This window comes from Alexandromys fortis, unplaced genomic scaffold (assembly GCF_014885135.2).
Source record: "Alexandromys fortis isolate MF-2015 unplaced genomic scaffold, M_Fortis_MF-2015_v1.1 scaffold_369, whole genome shotgun sequence".
NCBI lineage: Eukaryota > Metazoa > Chordata > Mammalia > Rodentia > Cricetidae > Alexandromys > Alexandromys fortis.
In genome coordinates, this window is record NW_026068250.1 from 559,348 (window position 1) to 582,128 (window position 22,781).

The window sequence follows — 22,781 nt, forward strand, 5'->3', positions numbered from 1 at the left end:
GAATTCTCTCTGTAGACTAGACTGGTCTGGATCTCAGAGATCCACCTGCCTCTGGTCCCCCAGAGGAACAATCACTGGAACAGTGACTTTTAACTCAGGAAATTAACCACAGAGCCCCAATTTTTAAAACCACAAATCAGATTAGTGACAAGATCAGATTTATAAAGATTTAAGAGGGTGGAAAAAAGGGTATGCGAGACAGAGCAGCAGCGAAGTCATCAGAGACCCATAGAGTAGTCTTCCTCCTTAGGTGGTGTGGGTCACTGAGAACCAGACAAGGTTTTCTTTTTTTTAAAAATGATTTATTTCTTTTTATTTCATGTGTATTGGTGTTTTGCCTGCGTGCATATTTGTGTGAAGATGTTGGATCCACTGGAACTGGACTTAACTGACAGTTGTGAGCTGCCATGTGGGTGCTGGGAAATTGAACCCCGGTCCTCTGGAAGAGCAGCCAGTGCTTTTAACTGCTGAGCCATCTCTCCAGTCCTAGATCAGGGTTTTCGAGGCCGGGAAGCAATTGGGAACTACTGTGGTGCACCGTTCCCCGAATACGGTGTAATTAGACGTGGGCTTCCGTGAGCAGATTGGGAGACCCTTATGCACAACACATAGGGGCCCTGGGAATAAAGAGCGGCGAGGTTTCTCAGATACCCCCGATAAAAAGCGATGCCTCAAAGGGAAGTCCTTTCCCACCTCTGTGAACAGCTGCTGCGAAAAGCTCGAATTGAGACCCCCCCCCCAACTTCCAGGGAAAGCGCTGATTCATTCCGTCAGGGCGGCCAGGGCGGGGCGGGGCTCAGCCAGATGCCCCCCTCCTCCCGCACCCCCGGCCCGCTCCGAGTCTCGCGATAACTTTGTGGGCTATAAAAGCTGCGCCCCGCGCGCGTCTCGGGCGTCGTCTTCCTTCCTTTGCGTAGCTGTTTCTTTCTCTGAGACCTGTGACTCGGCCCTGGTGAGTGTACGGGTATCGCGGCCGCGAAACGAGGCTCGCGCCTCACAGCACCGGTTCTTTCTGCCCCAGGCCGGTCCGGGCTCTGCAGAGGCGGTCACGGGCTGAGGCAGCCGGGTGAGGCCTGGTGCTACGAGTGCTCGGACGCTGCTCGCATTCTTCACGTGGCCCTTAGCTCCCGGACCTGTTGGAACCTGAGGCTAACGTTGATTTTTTTTTTCCGCCTCTCCGGGCTTTCTGATAGCGTAGATTGACGCGGTGGGGACGGGTACTTGCCGGAGTCTTCTCGACTAAGCTCCCTTCGCGCGCTCCGCTTGTGCCGCGCTGTTTCCTGAAGTTCTGGGGTGGGTGAGTGGCAGGAACCTCAGGTGAGGTTGGGGCGTGACCGTCTCGGGCGTTTTGGACCGATTCCTCTGCAGAGGCTTCGCAGCGGCCAGAATTTAATTTTCTGGGATTGGTTGGTCTTTGGAGTGCCAGGCCATCTTGCAAAGCAAGTTTGATAAGATGATGTAGCGCACTAGTTGCTGCATGCCCTTGAAAAGAACTTTGGTAAGAAAAAAAGTTTTGTTTAAAAGTTTGCGATGGACGACGCACCTAGCCTTTATTTTGGTTATTGGAGTTATGAACCAAGAAGTTTGGAACTTGCAGCATTCAGACTTGAGTGTTTTAAGTTTTGTTTTAGATTGCTGTTTTCATTATGTGTGGCCGTCTTTGGGTACGTGCGTGGGAGCGCAGGTGCTCGAGGGTAGATGTGTGAGACCCTCTCTGTAGCTTTACAGGTGCTGTCCACCACCCGACGTGGGTGCTGGAAACCGAATCAGGGTTCTCTGCAAAGAGCAGTGCAGGCTCTTAACCGTTGAGCCATCTCTCCAAATTGCCTAACGGTGTAAATCTTAAGAATCTATCTTGGTATTGATCTGGATACATAGCAGAAATCGTTTTCTAACAATACTTGGATTTTTTTTTTTTAAAGATAGGGTTTTCTTTAGGTTTGTCCTCTAATGTGGCTAGCCTTGAACTCTCTGATCCTTCAGGTTTTACTACCCAAGTGTTGGGGATTACACTTCCTATCCCGAAACATGTATGTGTGTGGGCTCTGGTGTTAAGACAACCTGTAGAAGTGAGTTCTTGTTCCATTTTATGCAGATTGAGGGTATTAAACTAAGGTCATGAGGTAGCAGGTGCCTTAACATAGCCTCTCTGATCTAGAAACTTTGAGGCAAGTTTTTATCAGTTTTTTCTCAGTATCCTCCTGCCTCAGCATCCAGAGTGCTGGAATTATTCCCACTGTCCCTGGTAGAAACCTAAAAAAAACTTAAGATAAGGTCTCTATTAACCTAGGTTGGCCTCAAATAAGTTATGCAGAAAGAACTGCTTAATAAACACAACACCTAATGTTTTGAAATAAATACCAATGTCCTGGCATTGTTTTGCTTGGATTCTTCTTGTGTCTGTTCCAATTCTTTCTTGCTTCTTTCTAATGCATATGCAAAAACTGGTTCAGAAAGGGTGTTAGAACTGACTTATTTAGACACTGTGGAGCTTTTTGTAATGGAAAACAAAGGCTAACATTCAGTCTTGTTTTACCCTGGAGTTGGAGCTTTTGGGTTGTGACTAACATAAAACAATATATTCAAGGCCATGGGACAGTCCCTTGGTTGAACTACAGTTAAGTGCCTTGGTGATGAAAGCTGTTGGTTATTTAGAAAAACCAGGCTTATTTCAATTTTTTTTGTTGTTGTTGCCTTTTTCAGCTGATAGCAAGATGTCTTCAGGAAATGCAAAAATTGGGCATCCTGCCCCCAACTTCAAAGCCACAGCCGTTATGCCAGATGGCCAATTCAAAGATATCAGCCTAAGTGATTACAAAGGTAAGAATTGATTACTTTGGGTAAGAGGCCGCTTCACGTGTCTCCATGCTGAAGTGAAGTCATGGCTGGGACAGTGATTACTAGGTAGTTTGCCTAGGCGTAAGCCTCTTAATATTTGCTTGATTATCTTTTAAGTGGTGCTTCTATTATTGGAAAGATTTTTTTCTATATGTAGCTCTCTGTCCTGGAACTTACTACATAGATCAGGCTGGCCTTGAACTCACAGGGATCCTCCTGTTTCTGTCTCCTTTATACTAGGATTAAAGGCAAGCACCACTGTGCCCTCCTTTGATTCTTTTTGTTTGCTTGTTTGAGACAGGGTCTCACTATCCCCTGGCTGGCCTGGACCTTCATATGTAGACCAGGGTGGCATCAAAATTCCAGAGATCTGCCGGCCTCTGTCCATTAAAAGTGTCTGGCATCAATGCTTGGCCTTGTCCTTCTCCCCTTCCTCTTCTTTTAAATTGGAAAACTTTTAGGATGTGTTTTATTTTTATGTGTATGGGTGAATAGTTTTCCTATGCACCATGTGCTTACAAATAGGAAGGTGTTGGATCCCCTGGGGTTGTGAGCCCCCACATCTGTATTAGAGCCTCTGGAAGAACAGTCATGTGATAACAGCTAAGTAGTGCACCCCCCCCCCCCCCCCGTTTCTCTGTGGCTTTGGAACCTGTCCTGGAACTAGCTCTTATGAACAGGCTAGCCTTGAACTCACATTATAGTCCCACTCATCTCTTGTTTTTTTTTTTAATATTTATTTATTATGTATACATTATTCTTCCTGTGTGTATGCCTGCAGGCCAGAAGAGGGCACCAGACCTCATTACAGATGGTTGTGAGCCACCATGTGGTTGCTGGGAATTGAACTCAGGACCTTTGGAAAAGCAGGCAATGCTCTTAACCACTGAGCCATCTCTCCAGCCCTCATCTCTTGTTTTAAGAAAACTTGAGTATATTTAGTCTTAAATTCAAGTCTTTGGAGCTGTGGCTTTGCTTCTGCACACAGAAAAAAGTTGATAGCTGCAATTAATTTTGTTTTGCCATACTTTCATACTGCATACAGCAGGTTCTTTGCCAAACTTTCATACAGCAGGTTCTGCTAATGTTCTACCTTCTCTCCCTTTTCAAAAAATTGACCTCCTAGCTGGGTGTAGTGGTGCATCAAGTGGACTTCTGGATTTCAGGCCAGCCAAAGATGCATAGTTGCATAGTGAGACCCCGTCTCAAAAAGTTAAAAAAGTAAAGCATAAATTGACCACCTTAATTATTTTTTAAAGGTGTATATATTTTTATGTGCGTGAATGTTTTGCCTGTATGTATTTATGTACTCTGCTTGTGTGCACAGGTTTTGGAACTCCTAGAATTGTAGTTACAGATGGTTGTGAGTTGCCGCGTGGCTGCTTGGGTCCCAGCTAGAGTCGTTTGCAAGAGCAGCACGAGTACCGGAACTGCTGAGCTTCAGTTCCCATCCTCCTCCTGCGATCTCAGTAGCTAGGTCTTTTGGGACCATTGAGAGCATTTGATTCCTTAGGTGTAAGCTTCAAACTGGTGTTGAATGTACCTTCTTAGTGGTCTGTGAGTTTCTGGAGATAGCTTTGGGTAAACTATCCAGTTAAATCTACTGCTATCTTTCTTTGTTGTTGATGTGTGAACAGTTACTGTGGGCCCTATGAAAAAGATTTACAGCAAACAGTCTAAAACGCACCTCTAGGGAGGTGACCCTGGCACATGGTCTAGGGAGTAGTTGCTCTCTGCCCTGTAGGGCTTGGTCTACTGAGGCTTCAAAGTGCTTGTTAAGCAAAGCCACAGAGAGATTGCTTAGATGAGTCAGGGACTGCTTGTTTTGACTTTCAGACATAGTTGCTACCAGAAAATAACGAGGATATGTGGAAATGTTCCAGTTGTTCAGCCATTAGAAGTGATGAGAGGCTTCTGGCCCATTAGAAGATTTACTTTAGTGAGAATCTGAGTTACTAAAGTAGAATTGGAGCTAGAAATCCTGTTATCTACCAGTACTGTGGGTACTTTTGGTTGTAAAATTTTTCTAGTCATGTCCTGTTGGGCTTGTTAGGAACATATTTGTTTTAATTCATGAAATTACTTAAACATTACCCAGGAAGGCTGGGAACAGATTCACCAGGTAAAAGTGCTTGCTGCACAAACCTGAGGACTCAAATTTATTTTAATTTATGGAGCCTACATAAAAAATAGGGTTTGCTGAGTGATGGTGCACGTCTTTAATCCCAGCATTCTAAAGGCAGAGGCAGCAGATCTCTGTATGTTCAAGGTCAGCCTGATCTGCAGAGCTAGTTCCAGGACAGCCAGGGCTGTTACACAGAGAAACCCTGTCTCCAAAATCCACTTAAAAAAAAAAAAAGGATTCATTGATTGGATTCTATAATCCCACTAGTCCTATTCAAGATAGATGGAGCTAACTAGTCTAGTACCACAGCAGAAACAAGAAACCTTGCTCCTAACAGGATGGAAAGGGAGAAAATTACCCATGGTATTGCTTAATTATCCTTCCATTATTGCATAAAGGCTCTGACTACTTTCTGTCTGTGTTGTTGGCTTGCCTTTCCTTATCTATTTTTTATTAAATTTAATTGTGTGTGGGTGTTTTATCTGCACATATGTCTATATCATACATGTATATCTGGTGCTAGAAGAGGCCAGATGAGTGTCTTGGATCCCCTGGTAATGATATTACAGGCATTTGTGCGCTGGGAATTAAGTCTGGGACCTCTTGAAGAGCAGACAGTTCTTAACTGCTAGATGACCGCAAACTCTTAATTCTCCTGTCCTTCAATTTCCACCCCCAACTTTTGTTGTTGTTTTGATTTTGCTTTTTGAGATGGTGGTTTTTTTTTTTTTTTTTGGAGTGTCAGGTCAGCTCCAGGAAACATAGTAAGTCAGTCTCAAAAACAACCACTTACCCCAAAACACACACACACACACACACACACACACACACACACACACACACACACACACACACGGTAGCTCCCTCTGCCTGTAATCCTGCTTTAATAAGTTTCAAGATAAGCCGGTCTACAGAAGGAGACCCTATGTCAAAAATAAAACAATTGCCTGGTGGTGATGTCACATGCCTTTAATCCCAGCAATCTGGAGGAAAAATGAATTCCTGTGAGTTCAAGACAAGCCTAGTATACAGAGCAAGTTCCATGGCAGGCTCCAAAGCTACACAGAGAAACCCTGTGAGAGATAAAGAGAGAGAGAAAAAAACTCAGTTTCAAAGCTAACCTCTTGATTACTTTTTTTTTCCTCCCCAGGAAAATATGTCGTATTCTTCTTTTACCCTCTGGATTTTACTTTTGTGTGCCCCACTGAGATCATTGCTTTCAGTGATAGGGCAGAAGAATTTAAGAAACTGAACTGCCAAGTGATTGGAGCTTCTGTGGATTCTCACTTCTGTCATCTGGCATGGTAAAGTTTTTGTCCCATTTGGCATGTTTGGAATTTTTTGTTTTCTGTTTTTGTTTTTGAGTCAGGGTTAATATGTAACTCAGGCCGGCTTTCTTTTAGTTTGTAGTATCTCCAGCCTTAGCCTCATGAGTAGGTGGGATTACAGGAGTAGACCACAACATGTTGTGGATTTCTTGAACAAATTTAGAGATTTGGCAGTAGAGTTAAGTGTTGGCTTCTGGGCTCCAACTCCTTTCTACTGTCTAGCAGCAGAGGCAAAGCAGCTTGAGTTGCTGTTGTCTAATATACACTCTTAAGTGTTGTCAAGCTATTCATTTTACTGTTGGAAAAGTTTTGGGGGAAAGGTATCTGAAAGGGGAGGGATAGGTCCAGTTAATATTCCTGCTTTCACAAGGTTTGAGTGAATGGAGTCTAAGAATGTCTCTTGCTATAGGGTTAATACACCCAAGAAACAAGGAGGATTGGGACCTATGAACATTCCTTTGGTATCAGATCCCAAGCGCAGTATTGCTCAGGATTATGGAGTCTTAAAGGCTGATGAAGGTATCTCTTTCAGGTATGTACTTTGTTTTTGTTTTTTTTTTTTTCTTTTTGGTTTTTCGAAACAGGGTTTCTCTGTCATATACCTAAGAGCCATTCAATTCTTCGTGCCAGATACTATGTTAACTTTTATACATTATCTTGTTTAATATTTATAAAAATCTTGTAAGTAGTTATACTTCCTTTTTTTTTTTTAAATTTTTGTGTGTGTAAGTGTATACCACACGTGTGGATACCCTAAGGAGGACAGGAGAGTGTGTCAGATCCCCTGGAGCTGGAGTTATAGGCAGTTAGTTGTAAACAACCTGACATGGATGCTGGGATCAAACTTGTTTGGCCACTGAGCCATATCTCCAGTCCCCAGACTTTGGGAAGCAGAGGCAGTCAGATCTCTGAGTTTGAGGCCAACCTGCTCTCCAAAGTGAGTGCAGGTCAGTCAGGGCTATACAGAGAAATTCTATTTTGAACCGCCCCTCCATAACAACACCCCCCCCCCCAAAGGAAATAATGTGTGCATATTTGTGTCTGCCACCTGTGTTCACTGGATCATCTGGAACTATAATGGTTTATAATGGTTGCAATTTCGATGGCCGATGGCGCACACCTTTAATCCCATCACTCAGGAGGCAGAAGCAGGTGCTTCTTCCATGAGTTTGAGGCCAGCTTGATATACAAAGTGAGTTTCATGAGAAGCTTCAAAGCTACAGAGAAACCCTGTCTCGAAAAAACTAAAAAGACAACAACAAAACCCCAACTGGTTATGAGGCACCATTTCAGGGCTAAGAATCAAACCCAGGTCCACTGGAGAGGGCAGCCAGTGCTCTTAATTTCTAAGCAATCTCTCTCGCCCCTTGAAATTTTTTAAAGGTGAGATTTTTTTATTTTTTTGGTAATTTATTTTTTAATGGGTAATGGGGTTCAAATTCAGGTGCTCATAATTTCAAGAGCCTCACTTTACTGAGTCTTCTTTCTCCAGCCTTTGTTTTTACTTTTGAGAAACTTGGTTATACTATATCTCAAGTTAGCCTTGAGTTTGCTATAGTTCAGGTTGGCCTCGTTCTAGTGATCTTCCTTTCAGCCTCCTGGGTACTAGAATTTATAGGTATGTACTGCTTGTACTGCTATGTCTAGCCTCCATGTTTTATTTTGCACATGTTTGTCTAAGGATGATTTTGAATTCTGATCTGCTGTGTCCACTTTCCTTTTGTGCACTAGTCTTTCTAGTTTATGTGGTCCTGGGATCAAACTCAGGGTTTCCTGTATGCTGGGCAAGCACACTGCTGACTGAGCTGTATCTATCTCATTGCATTGTTCAGTGTGGTCTCACTAATAGTAGGCTGGTATAACTTTGTAGAGCAGCCCATTTTCTTAGGACTTAACAACAATGCAAAAATTTGACTTGTAATGCCTCTTTCTCAATCCTTCACTTTCTTCTACCCAGGGGCCTCTTTATTATTGATGATAAAGGTATCCTTCGACAGATCACTGTAAATGATCTTCCTGTTGGCCGCTCTGTGGACGAGACTCTGAGACTAGTTCAGGCCTTCCAGTTCACTGACAAACATGGTGAAGGTAAGTCATCTGCCCGCTAATAAGATAGCAGTATGGTAGGGTGCAAAGGCTATTGGGTAAAAGGGCAATTGTGTTTTTGCAAGAAATGAAATCTGGATTAGAGCCAGGCGGTGGTGGTGCATGCCTTTAATCCCAGCACTCAGGAGGCAGAGGCAGGCGGATCTCTGTGAGTTCCAGGCCAGCCTGGTCTACAAGAGCTAGTTCCAGGACAGGAACCAAAAGCCACAGAGAAACCCTGTCTCGAAAAATACCCCCCCCTCCCAAAATCTGGATTAGAGTGGTCCGATGGGGTAGGGTAATAGACAAACCTGGAGAAAAAAAAATGCTTTTTGTTCAATTTTCATATTCTCCACCTCTGATCTGCTGCTAATTTGGAATCAATGACTGATGCAGATTTGAGGAGAATCTCACTGCTTAGGTTTTTCGAGACAGGGTTTCTCTGTAGCTTTGAAGCCTGTCCTGGAAAAAGCTCTTGTAGACCAGGCTGGCCTCGAACTCACAGAGATCCACCTGCCTCTGCCTCCCGAGTGCTGGGATTAAAGGCGTGCACCACACCGCCCGGCTGATCTCACTGTTAATACCTGCACTCAGCAGACAAGTGGATCTCTGTAAGTTTGGTACCAGCCTGGTCTACCTAGTGAATTACAGGTAGAGCCCTGTGTCAGAGAGAAAGGGAATTTTTTGTTTGTTTTTTGAGACAGGGATTTTTCCAGACTTTTTAAAAAAAGATGCATTGTTTATTAAAATTGTGTGTGAGTGGGTAATGCTCTGTCACCCACAAACAAGACTACCACAGAGCCAGTATCCAATGGAAACACACTGGGGTTTGATTACAAGTTAGCTAACAGCAGACCATAATCCTTCCCTCCAACAGAGCTGGTGGGGGAGAATGGCCCTAAGTCTTCAGGGTAAGGAGATTTTAAAGGAGAAAACCACAAGGCAGGGTAGCATCAAGCCTTGATGTTTCAGGATTGGATAGAAGATCAATTTTTGAATTGTAGGTTGGGGTATAGGGGAAATTTCAAAATAGCAGTTAATCAGATACCTACAAGGACATTTGAAGAAAACAGATATAAACAGATATTGTTTGGACACTCTGGTGGGGTCACGTGCTTTGATCAGGGCTGGCACAGTTTCTTGGGAATGTTTATGACTTTGCTGGGCTGTATTTAACCACCCCCCCTCCCCAAAAAAGTTGGGTCCCCTCTAAAATGGAGTTCAGCCTGGTGGTGGTGGCATACACCTTTAATCCCAGCACTCAGGAGGTAGAGGCAGGGGATCTCTGAGTTCGAGGCCAGCCTGGTCTACAAGAACTAGTTACAGGATAGACTCAAAGCTACAGAGAAACCCTGGCTCGAAAAACCTAAATAAATAAAAAAAAGAGTAAATAAAATGGAATTTATTCTGCTGCTTCAGTATGAGCATCTAGAGGGTGTCAAGCTTTTTTAAGTTTGCTTTTCTGTTTTTGTTGTTGTTTTTTGAGGCAGGCATTCTCTGTGTAACAGTGCTGGCTTTCCTAGAACTCACTTTGTAGACCAGGCTGGCTTGAGATCTGCTTGCCTCTGGAATTAATGTGCCACCACCAGCCAGCTTCTAATGTATTTTGAGACAGTTTCACTCTCATCAAGGCTAGCCTGGAATTTGGCCTAGACTGGTCTCCATTGTGGCAGTTACTTGAGGGCTGGGATTAATAGGCATGAGTCATTCTTTTCTTAAATATATTTTTCTTTTTTTTCTTTTTTTAAAAGATTTATTTATTATGTACATAGTGTTCAGCCTCCATGTATGCCTGCAGGCCAAAAGAGGGCACCAGATCTCATTACAGATGGTTATAAGCCACCATGTGATTGCTGGAAATTGAACTCAGGACCTCTGGAAGAGCAATCAATCAGTGGTCTTAACCTCTGAGATATCTCTCTAGCCCCTGGCATGAGTCATTCTTAGCTTTGTATTTGGTTTGGTTTTTTGATTATTTGGAAATATCACATCATGCACTCCAGTCCAACCTGAAAAAAAAAAAAAAGGAAAAAATAAAACCAGTCAAGTTCATTTTGTATTGTCCATATACTCATTGGAGCATGCTCAAACCCCTGGTGGCCTGCCCTACCACCGCCCTCCATGAAAGGAAAAGTGTATCTTCTTCCCATCTGCACACCTGCCAGAAGCCATGTACTGTGGAGAACCATGTGGCAGCTGGTGAGGGATGGTGCCAACTCCTGTGCCCGTGCCCACTAGGGGGCTACCTTGTCTGGAATGTACTATGTAGACCAGGTGGTCCTTAAGTTCCAGAGATCTGCTGCTGCCTCTGCTTTTTCAATGTTGGAATAAAGGGATGTGCCATGAAAATTTGTAGTCTAGTCTGGCCTTGAATTTATAATCCTCCTGTCTCCGTTTCTTCAGCGTATCTACCAGTGTGTGCCACCAATATGACAGAGATAGGAGATATATACTACTGAGCAGGTTAATAATTAATCATAACTTTCTCTTGCAGTGTGCCCAGCCGGCTGGAAACCTGGCAGTGATACCATCAAGCCTGATGTCCAAAAGAGCAAAGAATATTTCTCTAAGCAGAAGTGAGCACTGAACCATTTTTCTGCCAGACTCCATTGGGCAGCCAGAAGAAAATCTCTTGTACTCTATTCATGCTTAAAAACAAAACTTGGTGTCATCCAAGACATGCCTTTCCTACAGTGCTGGGGGTGGGGGTTGGCCTTTCTTCCACTGTTGGGAATGGCCTGAGCTGTGTTGTGGGTAGACTATATGATATACCTGTTGCAGAAATCAGCCTGTTCTTTTTGTAGTATCTATTAAACTTGAAAATGTGAGGACGTGGTGAGCTTCATTTAAGAGGAATTTATTTTTTTTTTATGTGTAGGTGAACATACATGTGTGTGAGAATATGGAAGCCAAAGGTTGCTGTTTAACTTGGGATTTATTTTTTTTCTCTCTCTCTCTCTCTTTTTTGTTTGTTTGTTTGTTTTTCCAAGAAGGGTTTCTCTGTGTAACAGTCCTAGCTGTCCTGGAACTAGCTCGAACCCATAGAGATCCACCTACATCTCTCTCCAGAGTGCTGTAATTAAAGGCCTTGTGGTTCCACCGGCTGGCCTGTTTCTGTTTCTTTTAAAGAATTTATGTGGATGAATGTTTTCCCTGCATATGCACTATGTTGGATCCCTTGGAACTTGGGTTATGGATTGTTTTGAGCCATGCTGGGTACTGGGAATTGAACCTGTATCATTTACACCAGTAAGTGCTGTTGAGTCATTTCTTAAGTCCCTTACTCTTAGAGGCAGAATCTCTGATTGATCTGGAACTTGACAGGTGGGTGTGACTAGCAAGCTCTCAAGATCTGCTTCTCCAGGGCAGGTTTCATTTATCTATCTATCAATCTATCTATTTTTGAGGCAGGGTTTCTCTGTGGCTTTGGAGCCTGTCCTGGAACTAGCTCTGTAGACAAGGCCGGTCTCGAACTCACAGAGATCCACCTGCCTCTGCCTCCTGAGTGCTGGGATTAAAGGCATGCACCACCATCGCCCAGCCAGGGCAGGTTTTATAAGCATGGTCTATCAGGCCTAACTTCTTTAATAGAGGCTCCATGAACCTAATTTATTTCCTCACAAGAGCACTTTGTGGCTGAGCCATCTCCATAGCTCCCATTATGCATAAAAAATTAGGTTTAAGAGCTGCCTCAAGGCAGGAGGTGTAGCTCTTGGTAGAGTGCTTGCCTGGTGTCTGCTTTGCTTCTTCTTTGTGATTGAAAACAACTTGGGGTAAGTGAATTTAAAACAGCCCAGGACCAGCTGCTGCCTAGGAATGGTACTGTGTACAGTGGACTGGGCCCCTCTAAGTCAATGAGCCTCCCCACCTTAAATACCACAAAATCCTCAGTTTGTTTTTTTTTTTTTTCCCAGAGGACAAAGTTTACTGTAGAGTTGACAGAACTGAACAGTTTGCATGGTGTGCACAAAGCCCCTGTGTTCTAAGCCTGCTGCCACATAAACAGTGTGGGATACACCTGTAATCCCAGCACCAGAGAAGTGAAGGCAAAAGAAAGCATCGGTTGTATGGAGAGAACTCCACTCTGCACTGCCCAGAACTCCAGCATGGCTAAGATTTTCTGAACAGCTGATTCGATGATTTTACTATTGGGCTCTTGTTCTGTACCCTTGGTGGCTACAGGGTTAGTCAGCTCATTTGTGACCAAGTGTAAAACACACTGTGAACAGAACAGTGCAAGCACGTGGTGTGAGTCCAGTCTCCAACAACCACCTAAAAGTGCCAGGACCAAAGCTGTGTGTTTGTTATCTAAATGCAGGGGAGACAGGTAGATTGCTGGTTAGCAAACCTCAAATAAGCATCAAGTTCAGGGGGACTATCTCAACATACAGCACATGGCTCCCAACTGCCTCTAAATTCCAGCCTCAAGAAGACTAAGACATGCTTCTGGCCTACACACAAATGCAGTCTTGCCTTGCAGCCTAGATTGGCTTTAATCTTGCACTAATCTCAGAATTCTGGGAGTAAAGAACTGATAGACATGACCATCTCTTTTTACTTTTATTTTTAGGATTTTATTTATTATGTATGCAGTGTTCTGCCTGCAGATAGACATGCAGGCCAGAAGAGGGTACCAGATCTCATTACAGATGGTTGTGAGTCACCATATGGTGGATGGGATTTGAACTCAGGACCTCTGGAAGAGCTCTTACCATTGAGCTAACTCTCCAGCCCTTGACCATTTCATTTTTCTTCCTCTTAAATCATATGTTCATAGGGAGAGGGGTACATCAGTGTATATGGGGTCAGAGTACAGCTTTCAGGAGTCAGTTCTCTCCTTCCATGAGGACGGATGGCAGGCTTGATGGTAAGTTTCTTTAAGCCTTTAGTAATAACATCACTACTATAGGTCCTACAGTTTCAAAGTCATTTATTTAAATAATTACTTGGCTTAGCCCTATGTAGTGGGGACCATTTAAAGGGTGTGTGTATACCCCTAGGATCCTCTTAAATCAGCAATTCTCTGCCTGTGGGTCAAAACCCCCTTAGGAGTTGGAGGAGACTTCACAGGGGATAGCCTAAGACCACTGGGAAAACATTTACATTTTGATTCAAATCAAAATCACTTATCTCAATAACAATGAAAGTGATTTTATTGTTAGGGGTTACCACAACATGAGGAACTGCATTAGGAAGATTGAGAACCACACCTCTAAATAGTATCTTGCAGTATTACACAAAAATACAACAGGCATGAGTCCAATATTTGAAGGCAGCTGCTGATTTTAAGTCTGTCTTGAATGTTTGTCTTGACCAATGTAAATTGAGTCTTGACTCTGTTTTAGAGCCTTAGGAAATAGTCAAAATAAATGTGTTTCTTTCACACATCTTTAATCCCAACACTCCGGAGGCAGAGGCTAGCCTGGTCTACAGAGTGAGTTCCAGGACAGCCATAGCCACACAGAAAAACCTTGCTTTGAAAAACTAAAAAAAAAAAGTGGTTTTTCAAAAAAATTTATCCCCAAATAATCTACCAAAGTGGGAGGCCACAGGGGAAAGGTATCCAGGGCCAGGAGAGAGGTGGTGAGACACTGGGGCTAAGCCAGCTTCCTGCTCAGCTGGAATTCTCAGATGTAGTGCTAGGGTGTTCTGAGGGCGGGGCTAAGCCTAATAGGGCCAAATGTTGTGCAGTGGGGTGGAAAAGTAGATCTTCTGCTCTTTGAGTACCTTTCTTCTGCAGGAGTCACGGCATCCCGGTAGTCCAGTCACGCCAATGGAAATTGAAGCCTTCAAGCAGAGTGATGCGGCTAGCTCTTGTAGGCACACAATCAGTGGACTTTCTGGGTGGCAAATTTGGCACTTCAATCCCTGGCAGCAACATTACCCCTCAGATAGCAAACCAGCCCAAATCGGGGGTGTATGCACACACCTGCTATGTACTGGGGAGAAGGGAAAAGCAAGGCAGAGTTACAGAGGCCATTTTGACACTAAGTCCAACTATCATTATTGAAGCTTTTTTTCCCTTCAATTTATTTTTATGTGCAAGCTGTACCAACAGAGGCCTTAAACTCACAGGGATCTGCCTGCCTCTGCCTCCCGAGTGCTAGGAGTGCCATCACCGCCTGGCTCTTTTTCTGATTTTTAAGAAATTATTACTGTGCATATATGAATGTACCTATGGGGCTCAGAGGACAGTTTCATTGATTTGGCTCTTTCTCCTTTACATGGGTTCCAGGGGTCAACTCAGGTTGGTATGCTGGTGTGGCACACAGTGCCTTTACCCCCACCTCACTGTTCTGTCCTTCCCTTCACCACCTACTCAGAAACATTCTAAGTGTTTCTTAGGAATTCTAAGGAATGTTTCTTAGGAATTCTAAGGAATAAGGAAGGGCTCTCTTGAGCCCTGCCTTGCATTACTCCGCCCCTGGATTTTCCAGAGACAGCCAGGAAACACAGTTTTAGGAACAAAGCAGGCAAGCTGGGCAGTGGTTTCGTATGCCCAGCTCTTGGGAGGCAAAGGCTGGAGTTTTTTGTGACTTTGAGATCAACCTGTTCTACACAGTTCTAGAATAGCCAGGTTATTTATCACACAGATAAATCCCCTCCCCAAACAAACAAATATAACAGATCCTGTCAGGTTTCGCTGCCTGTGCTTTAAATCCCAGTACTACTAGGGCAAAAGTATCTCAAGGAGTTCAAGGCCAGCCTACACAGTGAGTTCTAAGACAGCCTCAAGTGTAGAGACCTTGTTCAAAAACAAAAATAGAGCAGGAAGAGGTGAGGTGACTCAGTGAGGGAAGGTGTTCGCAGCCAAGCCTGACAACATTGGTTCATCGGGACCCACATGGTGGAAGGAGAGACCTGACTCTAGCAGTTGTCCTTTGGTCTCCATAAGGGCATGCACAACACAGTAAAAAAAAAAAAAAAAAAAAAAAAGATTTATTTATTTAGTTAGTTTTTTTTGAGATAGGGTTTCTCTGTAGTTTGGAGCCTGTCCTGGAGCTCACTTTGTCTACCAGGCTGGACTCAAACTCACAGAGATCTCCCTGCATCTGTGTCCCTAGTGCTGGGATTAAAGGCGTGTGCCCCCAATTGCCCGACTTATTTTTTTTTTAATGTATACAGTGTTCTGCTCCCATGTATCCCTGCAGGCCAGAAGAGGGCACCAGATCTCATTAGGGATGGTTGTGAGCCACCATACAGTTGCTGGGAATTGAACTCAGAACCTCTGGAAGAGCAGCAGTCAGTGCTCTTAACTGCTAAACCATTTCTCCAGAGAGATTTTTTTGTTTTGTTTTGTTTTGTTAGGAGACAAGCTCTCTCTCTGTAGCTTTGGTGCCTGTCCTGGAAGTAGCTATTGTACAACAGGCTGGCCTCGAACTCAAAGAAATCTGCCTGCCTCTGCCTTGTGAGTGCTAGGATTAAAGAGTGCATCACCACCACCCGGGTACAAGAGAGATTTTTAAAATATTAAAAGGGCCCAGGCTTTTGGACTGTGATGTCCTCAGGTAAACCAGAAAGCAGGCGGCCTATTTGTCAGGACCACAGATACTTTGTCCTGGGTTATGCATCAATGTCAGGAAAGGAAGGTGATGTAATGTGGAACCTCACAGGGATACTTGGAGGGGCTTTTACTATTTTCTCTCAGTGCCCACTCATTCATTCACATGGATTCTCTAACCTTGGTCCCCCACGGGTCAGCATCCACATCTTGTCGTTGGTAGTAGTAAGCAGCCCCGGCCACATGGGCTGCAGTCTGGGCTAGAATCTTAGGGCGGCGGTTGGGGTGGACCTCATAGTCAGCAATGACTTCTATTTGCAGTTCTGGAAACTTCTGGAACAGAATAAGGGGCTCCTGTTAGCATGATGGGAGTCACGACTGTTCCACGAAGGCCTAAGATGTGTATTAACATGGCCCTGGCTCATAAGCCCATGGTTTGGTTTTTTGAGACATGGTCAGAATGGCCTTGAACTTGCTACACACTGCAAAGACGATAATCTTGCCTTTACCTCCCTACTGCTGGGACTCTCCATTAAAAGCCATATTTCAAGGGAAAACATAACTTTAACCTCTATGAAAAAAGAAGTCAGGCCTGACAGACCTTGCTTATAAAACCAGCCCTGGAGAAGCAGATCCTGAGAGCTTGCTAGCCACACCCACATGTCAATTTCCAGATCATTAAGAGATTCTGCCTCAAAGAGTAAGGGACTGAAGCAATGGCTCAATAGCACCCAGCGTGGCTCACAGCAATCCATAACCCAAGTTCCAAGGGATCTAACATAGTGCATATGCAGGGATAACATTCATCCACATAAATTCTTTATTTTATTTATTTTTTTTCATATAAATTCTTTATAACAATCAAACAGGCCAGGCAGTGATGCCACAAGTTCGTTAATCCCAGCACTCTGGAGACAGAGGCAGGTTGATCTGTGGGTTCCAGCTAGTTCCAAAACAGCTAGGGTTGTTACAAGAGAAACCCCATCTTGAAAAATGAAAACAAATAAACAAACAAAAGAGAGAGAGAGAGAGAAAACTGAAGGTAAACAACACCCAAAGAACACCCTTTGGCTTCCATATTCTCACAAACATGTATGTTCACTTACACATAAAGAAAAATAAATTCCTCCTTTTTATTATTTATTTTTTTTAATTTTTTATTGATATTTGTTGAGCTCTACATTTCTCTCTCTACCCCTCCCTGCCTCTCCCCTCCTGCCTCCAATCCTCCCCCAAAGTCCCCATGCTCAAAATTTACTCAGGAGATCTTGTGTTTTTATACTTTCTACTTCCCATGTAGATTAGATCTATGTAACATGTAAGTCCCTCTTAGTGTCTACATTGTTGTCCAAGTTCTCTGGGATTGTGGTTTGTAGACTGGCTTTCTTTGATTTATGTGTAATAACCACCTATGAGTAGTACATGTGATAATTGTCTTTCTATATCTGGGTTACCTCACTCAAAATAATGTTTTCTTAGCTCCATCCATTTTCCTGCAAAATTCAAGCTGTCGTTATTATTTTTTTCTGCTGTGTAGTACTCCACTGTGTAAATGTCCCACACTTTTTTTTATTCATTCTTTGGTCAAGGGGCATTTAGGTTGTTTCCAGGTTCTGGCTATGACAAACAAAGCTGCTATGAACATAGTTGAGCACATGTCCTTGTGGCACAATTGGGCATCCTTTGGATATATACCCAAAAGTGGTATTACTGGTTCTTGAGGAAGGTTGTTGCCTAATTTTCTAAGAAATCACCACACTGACATCCAAAGGGGTTGTACCAGCTTGCATTCCCACCAGCAATACAGAAGTGTTCCCTTTTCCTCTCAACCTCTTCAGCATTTTTTTTTTTTTTTTTTTTTTTGTTTTTTCGAGACAGGGTTTCTCTGTGGCTTTGGAGCCTGTCCTGGATCTAGCTCTTGTAGACCAGGCTGGTCTCGAACTCACAGGGGTCTGCCTGCCTCTGCCTCCCAAGTGCTGGGATTAAAGGCGTGTGCCACCATCGCCCGGCTTCATCAGTGTTTTTGATCTTGGCCATTCTTACAGGTATAAGATGGGATCTCAGAGTTGGTTTGATTTGCATTTCTCTGACGACTAAGGATGTTGAACTAAGGTGGGGGCAGACACTGCAGTACCACGGTGCACATGTGGAGGTCAGAAGAATCTGGGCCTCAGTCCTCTCACTCTGCCATGTGGGTCCCAGAAATCAAACCCAGGTTCCTGGGCTTGACCACAAGTGCCTTTACTTCTGAAGCAGCTCACCCGCCCAGTAAAAGCTATTTATTAACCAAGTGTGACATGGAGCCCACGAACTGAGGGAGTGTATTTTGTCTGTTATTGAATAAAAATCAGCTAGGGAGTCAGAGAGGAAAACAAAGCCTGATATCTCAGGGTTGGAGACAGGTAGACAGTCACAAATGCCAGGTCACCATGGTCTATACAGTGAATTACTGCCATCCAAGTCTACACCTGTCTCAGACACAAATAAACAAAAACACAAAAAAACAAAGAATTACCCGAGGAGGCCAGTCAGACAGGCATGTTGGGGTACAAATGTACACTGAGCATTTGGGATGTTAAGCAAGAAGAAAGCCTTGTAGCAGAAGCCAGTCTATAAGCTATACAGAGAGGGAAAAAAAAAAAGCAAAAAACCCTAAAATGATCAGAGATGTCTAAAACCCATAGTTCTCATCTTCTACTTGACCTGGAGCATCAGAATCTCTTTGGAGGAGGCCTGGAGAGTTTAACAGGCTCTACAGTGATTCTTATTTATTCCAAAAGCAAGCAGTCCTCAACAGGGGAAAAAATGGAACTGTCTTATATCAGGATGTTTTCTTTACGTGTTTGAGTATTTCGCTTGGATGTTTGTCTGTGCACTACTTGCACGTCTGGTGTCTGTGAAGGCTAGACCAGGGCTTTGGATCCCCTAACTGGAGTTAATGGTGGTGTGAAGACCTGACTTTGCAGACTCCATTTTAAAGAGGGGGCATCATCTTAAGCCATATAATGAGGGGGGGTCTCAGTTCAGATACGTGCTGCGATAGCGCAATTTGGATGGATACCGTGAAAATAGCCATTTAAGGAGCTAGGGAGCAGGGACATAAACCTTAACAGGGTTCAGATGTTCCTAGGAGGCAGCCTGCCCTTGAAGATACCTTGTCAGTTTTTAATGGCTCTTTGTTAGGGTTTTCGTGCCCCAAAACTGACCAATGGTTTCAGAGACTACTTTGCCCTATGCCCTCCTTACCCAATCCCAGGATGACAGGACATGAACACCCCTTACTATGACATTTCCCCTTTAAAAGTTCCCCCTTCCCGGGTTCAGGCTGCACTTCCCTCACCCACTGCATTGGTGTAGTAGTGGTATAGTTCAAACTCAAGTTTGAATATTAAAAAACCCTCTTGTGCTTTACATCAGAATCTGTCAGAATCCGGTTTCCTTTTGGGGATAATAAACTTGACCATAACAGTGGCTGTATGGCTGTAAGCTGTCAAGTGTTTGCTGGGAACTGAACCTGGGTCCTCAGTATAATAAGTTCATTTAACTGCTGAACCATCAGAGAGGAAATGGAAATAGTTATTTTTAAGCACTAGGAATTTTACTATTATTTTCTCACTTAGATGTAACTGCCTGCTGAATTAGCTAACTTGAGCAATCTGCCATTTAAAACTTATTTCAAATACTGTAAGGAGTTGCCAACAACCTAATTTTAGAACCAAAAGTTTATTGAGTGCACAAGAGATGATGCCAGCCTGGATAGTAACAAAATACACATGCAGTGTGACCAAAAGTCCGTCCTCATTTTTATAGCCATATATTTATTAACTTATTTACGGGCATGTGCCACAGCACATGGATCAGTCAGTTCCCTCCTTTCACCAAGTGGCACCTAAGGATGAAATCAGATCATCAGCCTTGGCAGGAAGTGACCTTACCCACTATGCCAACACCAGCGAGTTCCTGGGTTGACAGATCCTAGATGTTACACTCAAGCACAGAAAGTAAAATTATTTTCATGTTTCGATTTGTTGAGTCCTTAACTCTGCAGTGTGGCCCATATGACCATGAAATCTTTATTCCCCATCTTCTACCTCACAGATGCTAGGATTACAGTGTGTGCTGCTACATCTCTCTCAAAATTCCTTGTTGTAGCTCAACAGGTCTGATTTTACACTCTCAGCTACACAGGGAGAGATAAGGGATTTCAAATGCAAGTCATTTGAAGTAATGCAAGTCAGGTCTCAAGAGAGCCCTTCCTTATTCCTTAGAATGTTTCTGAATAGGTGGTGAAGAGAAGACAGGGGGGTAAAGGCACTGTGGGCCACAGCAGCATACCAACCTGAGTATGACCCCTGGGACCTGGATTTTCCAGAGGCTGTGAAGAAACACAAGATTTTAAGAACAAGGCAGGCTAAGTGGGCTGTGGTTGCAATAACACCAGCACTTGAAAGGCAAAGGCTGGAGTTTTTTGTGAGTTTAAAGTCAACTTGGTCGACACAGATCCAGAACAGGCAGATTTATTAAGAAAAATCCTCCCCCCCCAAAAAAAAATTAAATAGATCAGGACAGGATTCGTTGCAGGCACCTTTAATTCCCCTGTTCAGGGAGCAGAGGCAGGTACTATCTCAATCAGTTCAAGTAGAGCCTACACAGTGAGTTCTAAGGCTAAGGCCTTTTGTTGCTCTTGCAGAAGAGTAGCATTCATCACCCACAAGGCTGGCTGCTCACCCTCTGCTGGCCTCTGTAGGTACTGCTTGCACATAAAAATAAATTGAAGGAAAAGAAAAAGCTTCAATAATGCTAGCTGGACTTAGTGTCAAAATGGCCTCTGTAACTCTGCCTTTCTTTTCCCTTTTCTTCAGTACATAGCAGGTGTGTGCATACACCCCCTGATTTGGGCTGGTTTGCTATCTGAGGGGTAATGTTGCTGCCAGGGATTGAAGTGCAAAAATTGCCACCCAGAAAGCCCCCTGATTGTGTTCCTACAAGAGCTGGCCGCATCACTCTGCTTGAAGGCTTCAATTTCCATTGGCGTGACTGGACCTACCGGGATGCCGTGACTCCTGCAGAACGGTACTCAGAAGAACAGAAGATCTACTTTTCCACCCCACCTGCACAACGTTTGGCCCTATTAGGCTTAGCCTCGCCCTCAGAACACCCTAGCACTACATCTGTAAGTCCGGGTTCCATTCTAACCAAGCTTCGGAATTCCAGCAGAGCAGGAGCTGGCTTAGCCCCAGTGTCTCACCACCTCTCTCCCTTGGCCCTTGATACCTTTTCCCGGTGGAATCCCACTTTGGTAGATTTATCTGGGGTAGAATTTGGATTTTGAAAAAGCACTTTTTTTTAGTTTTTCAAAACAAGGTTCTTCTGTGTGGCTATGGCTGTCCTGGAACTCACTCTGTAGACAAGGCTAGCCTCCAATTTGGAAATCTGCCTGCTTCTGCCTCCTGAGTGTTGTGATTAAAGATGTGTGAAAGAAACATATTTATTTTGACTATTTCCCAAAGCTCATCAAAGAGAGTCAAGACTCAATTTACATTGGTCAAGACAAACGCATTCAACACAGACTCAAAATCAGCACCTGCCTTCAAATATTGGACTCATGCCTGTTATATTTTTGTATCATACTGCAAGATACTATTTAGAGGTGTGGTTCTCAAGCTTCCTAATGCAGTTCCTCATGTTTTGGTAACCCCTAACAATAAAATCACTTTCATTGTTATTGAGATAAGTGATTTTGATTTGAATCAAAATGTAAATGTTTTCCCAGTGGTCTTAGGCTATCCCCTGTGAAGTCTCCTCCAACTCCTAAGGGGGTTTTGACCCACAGGCAGAGAATTGCTGATTTAGAGGATCCTAGGGGTATACATACACCCTTTAAATGGTCCCCACTACATAGGGCTAAGCCAAGTAATTATTTAAATAAACAACTTTGAAACTGTAGGACCTATAGTAGTGATGTTATTACTAAAGGCTTAAAGAAACTTACCATCAAGCCTGCCATCCGTCCTCATGGAAGGAGAGAACTGACTCTTGGAAGCTGTACTCTGACCCCATATACACTGATGTACCCCTCTCCCTATGAACATGTGATTTAAGAAGAAGAAAAGAGAAATGGTCATGGTGTGGAGAGTTCGCTCAATGGTAAGAATCTCTTCTAGAGGTCCTGATTGCAATTCCCAGCAACCATATTGTGGCTCACAACCCTCTGTAATGATATCTGGTGCCCTCTTCTGGCCTGCATGTCTATCTGCAGGCAGAACACTGCATACATAATAAATAAAATCCTAAAAATAAAAGTAAAAAGAGATGGTCATGCCTATCAGTTCTTTACTCCCAGAACTCTGAGATAAGTGCAAGATTAAAGCCAATCGAGGCTGCAAGGCAAGACTGCATTTGTGTGTAGGCCAGAAGCATGTCTTAGTCTTCTTGAGGCTGGAATTGAGGCAGTTGGGAGCCATGTGCTGTGTGTTGAGACAGTCTACCTGAACTTGATGCTTATTTGAGGTTTGCTAATCAGCAACAGCCAATCCACCTGTCTCCCCTGCATTTAGATAACACACACAGCTTTGGTTCTGGCATTTTTAGGTGGTTGTTTTATGTGCTTGCACTGTGTTCTGCTCACAGTGTGTTCTACACTTGGTCACAAATGTGTTTATTAACCCTGTAGCCACCAAGGGTAATGAACAGGAGCCAAATAATAAGATCATCGAATCAGCTGTTCAGGAAATCTTAGCCATGCTGGAGTTCTGGGCAGTGCAGAGTGGAGTTCTCTCCGCACAGCCGATGCTTTCTTTTACCTTCACTTCTCTGGTGCTGGAATTACAGGTGTATCCCACACTGTTTATGTGGCAGCAGGCTTAGAACACAGGTGCTTTGTCCACACAATGCAAACTGTTCA

At 43.7% G+C, this 22,781-nt stretch overlaps 1 protein-coding gene and 1 pseudogene across 1 annotated transcript; one reads left to right on the forward strand and one right to left on the reverse strand.

Annotated features, from left to right (window-relative positions):
• The first annotated feature begins 800 nt into the window (after nt 1-800).
• Prdx1 (peroxiredoxin 1) lies at nt 801-11,480 on the forward strand. The gene is made up of 6 exons (XM_050131366.1): nt 801-952; nt 2,704-2,820; nt 6,114-6,267; nt 6,701-6,823; nt 8,249-8,379; nt 10,871-11,480. The coding sequence occupies exons 2-6, from the start codon at nt 2,715-2,717 to the stop codon at nt 10,954-10,956; spliced, it is 600 nt and encodes a 199-aa protein (XP_049987323.1). The 5' UTR covers nt 801-952; nt 2,704-2,714; the 3' UTR covers nt 10,957-11,480.
• A 2,510-nt stretch (nt 11,481-13,990) lies between these two features.
• LOC126494141 (cyanocobalamin reductase / alkylcobalamin dealkylase-like) lies at nt 13,991-16,658 on the reverse strand (annotated as a pseudogene).
• Between the last annotated feature and the right edge of the window lie 6,123 nt (nt 16,659-22,781).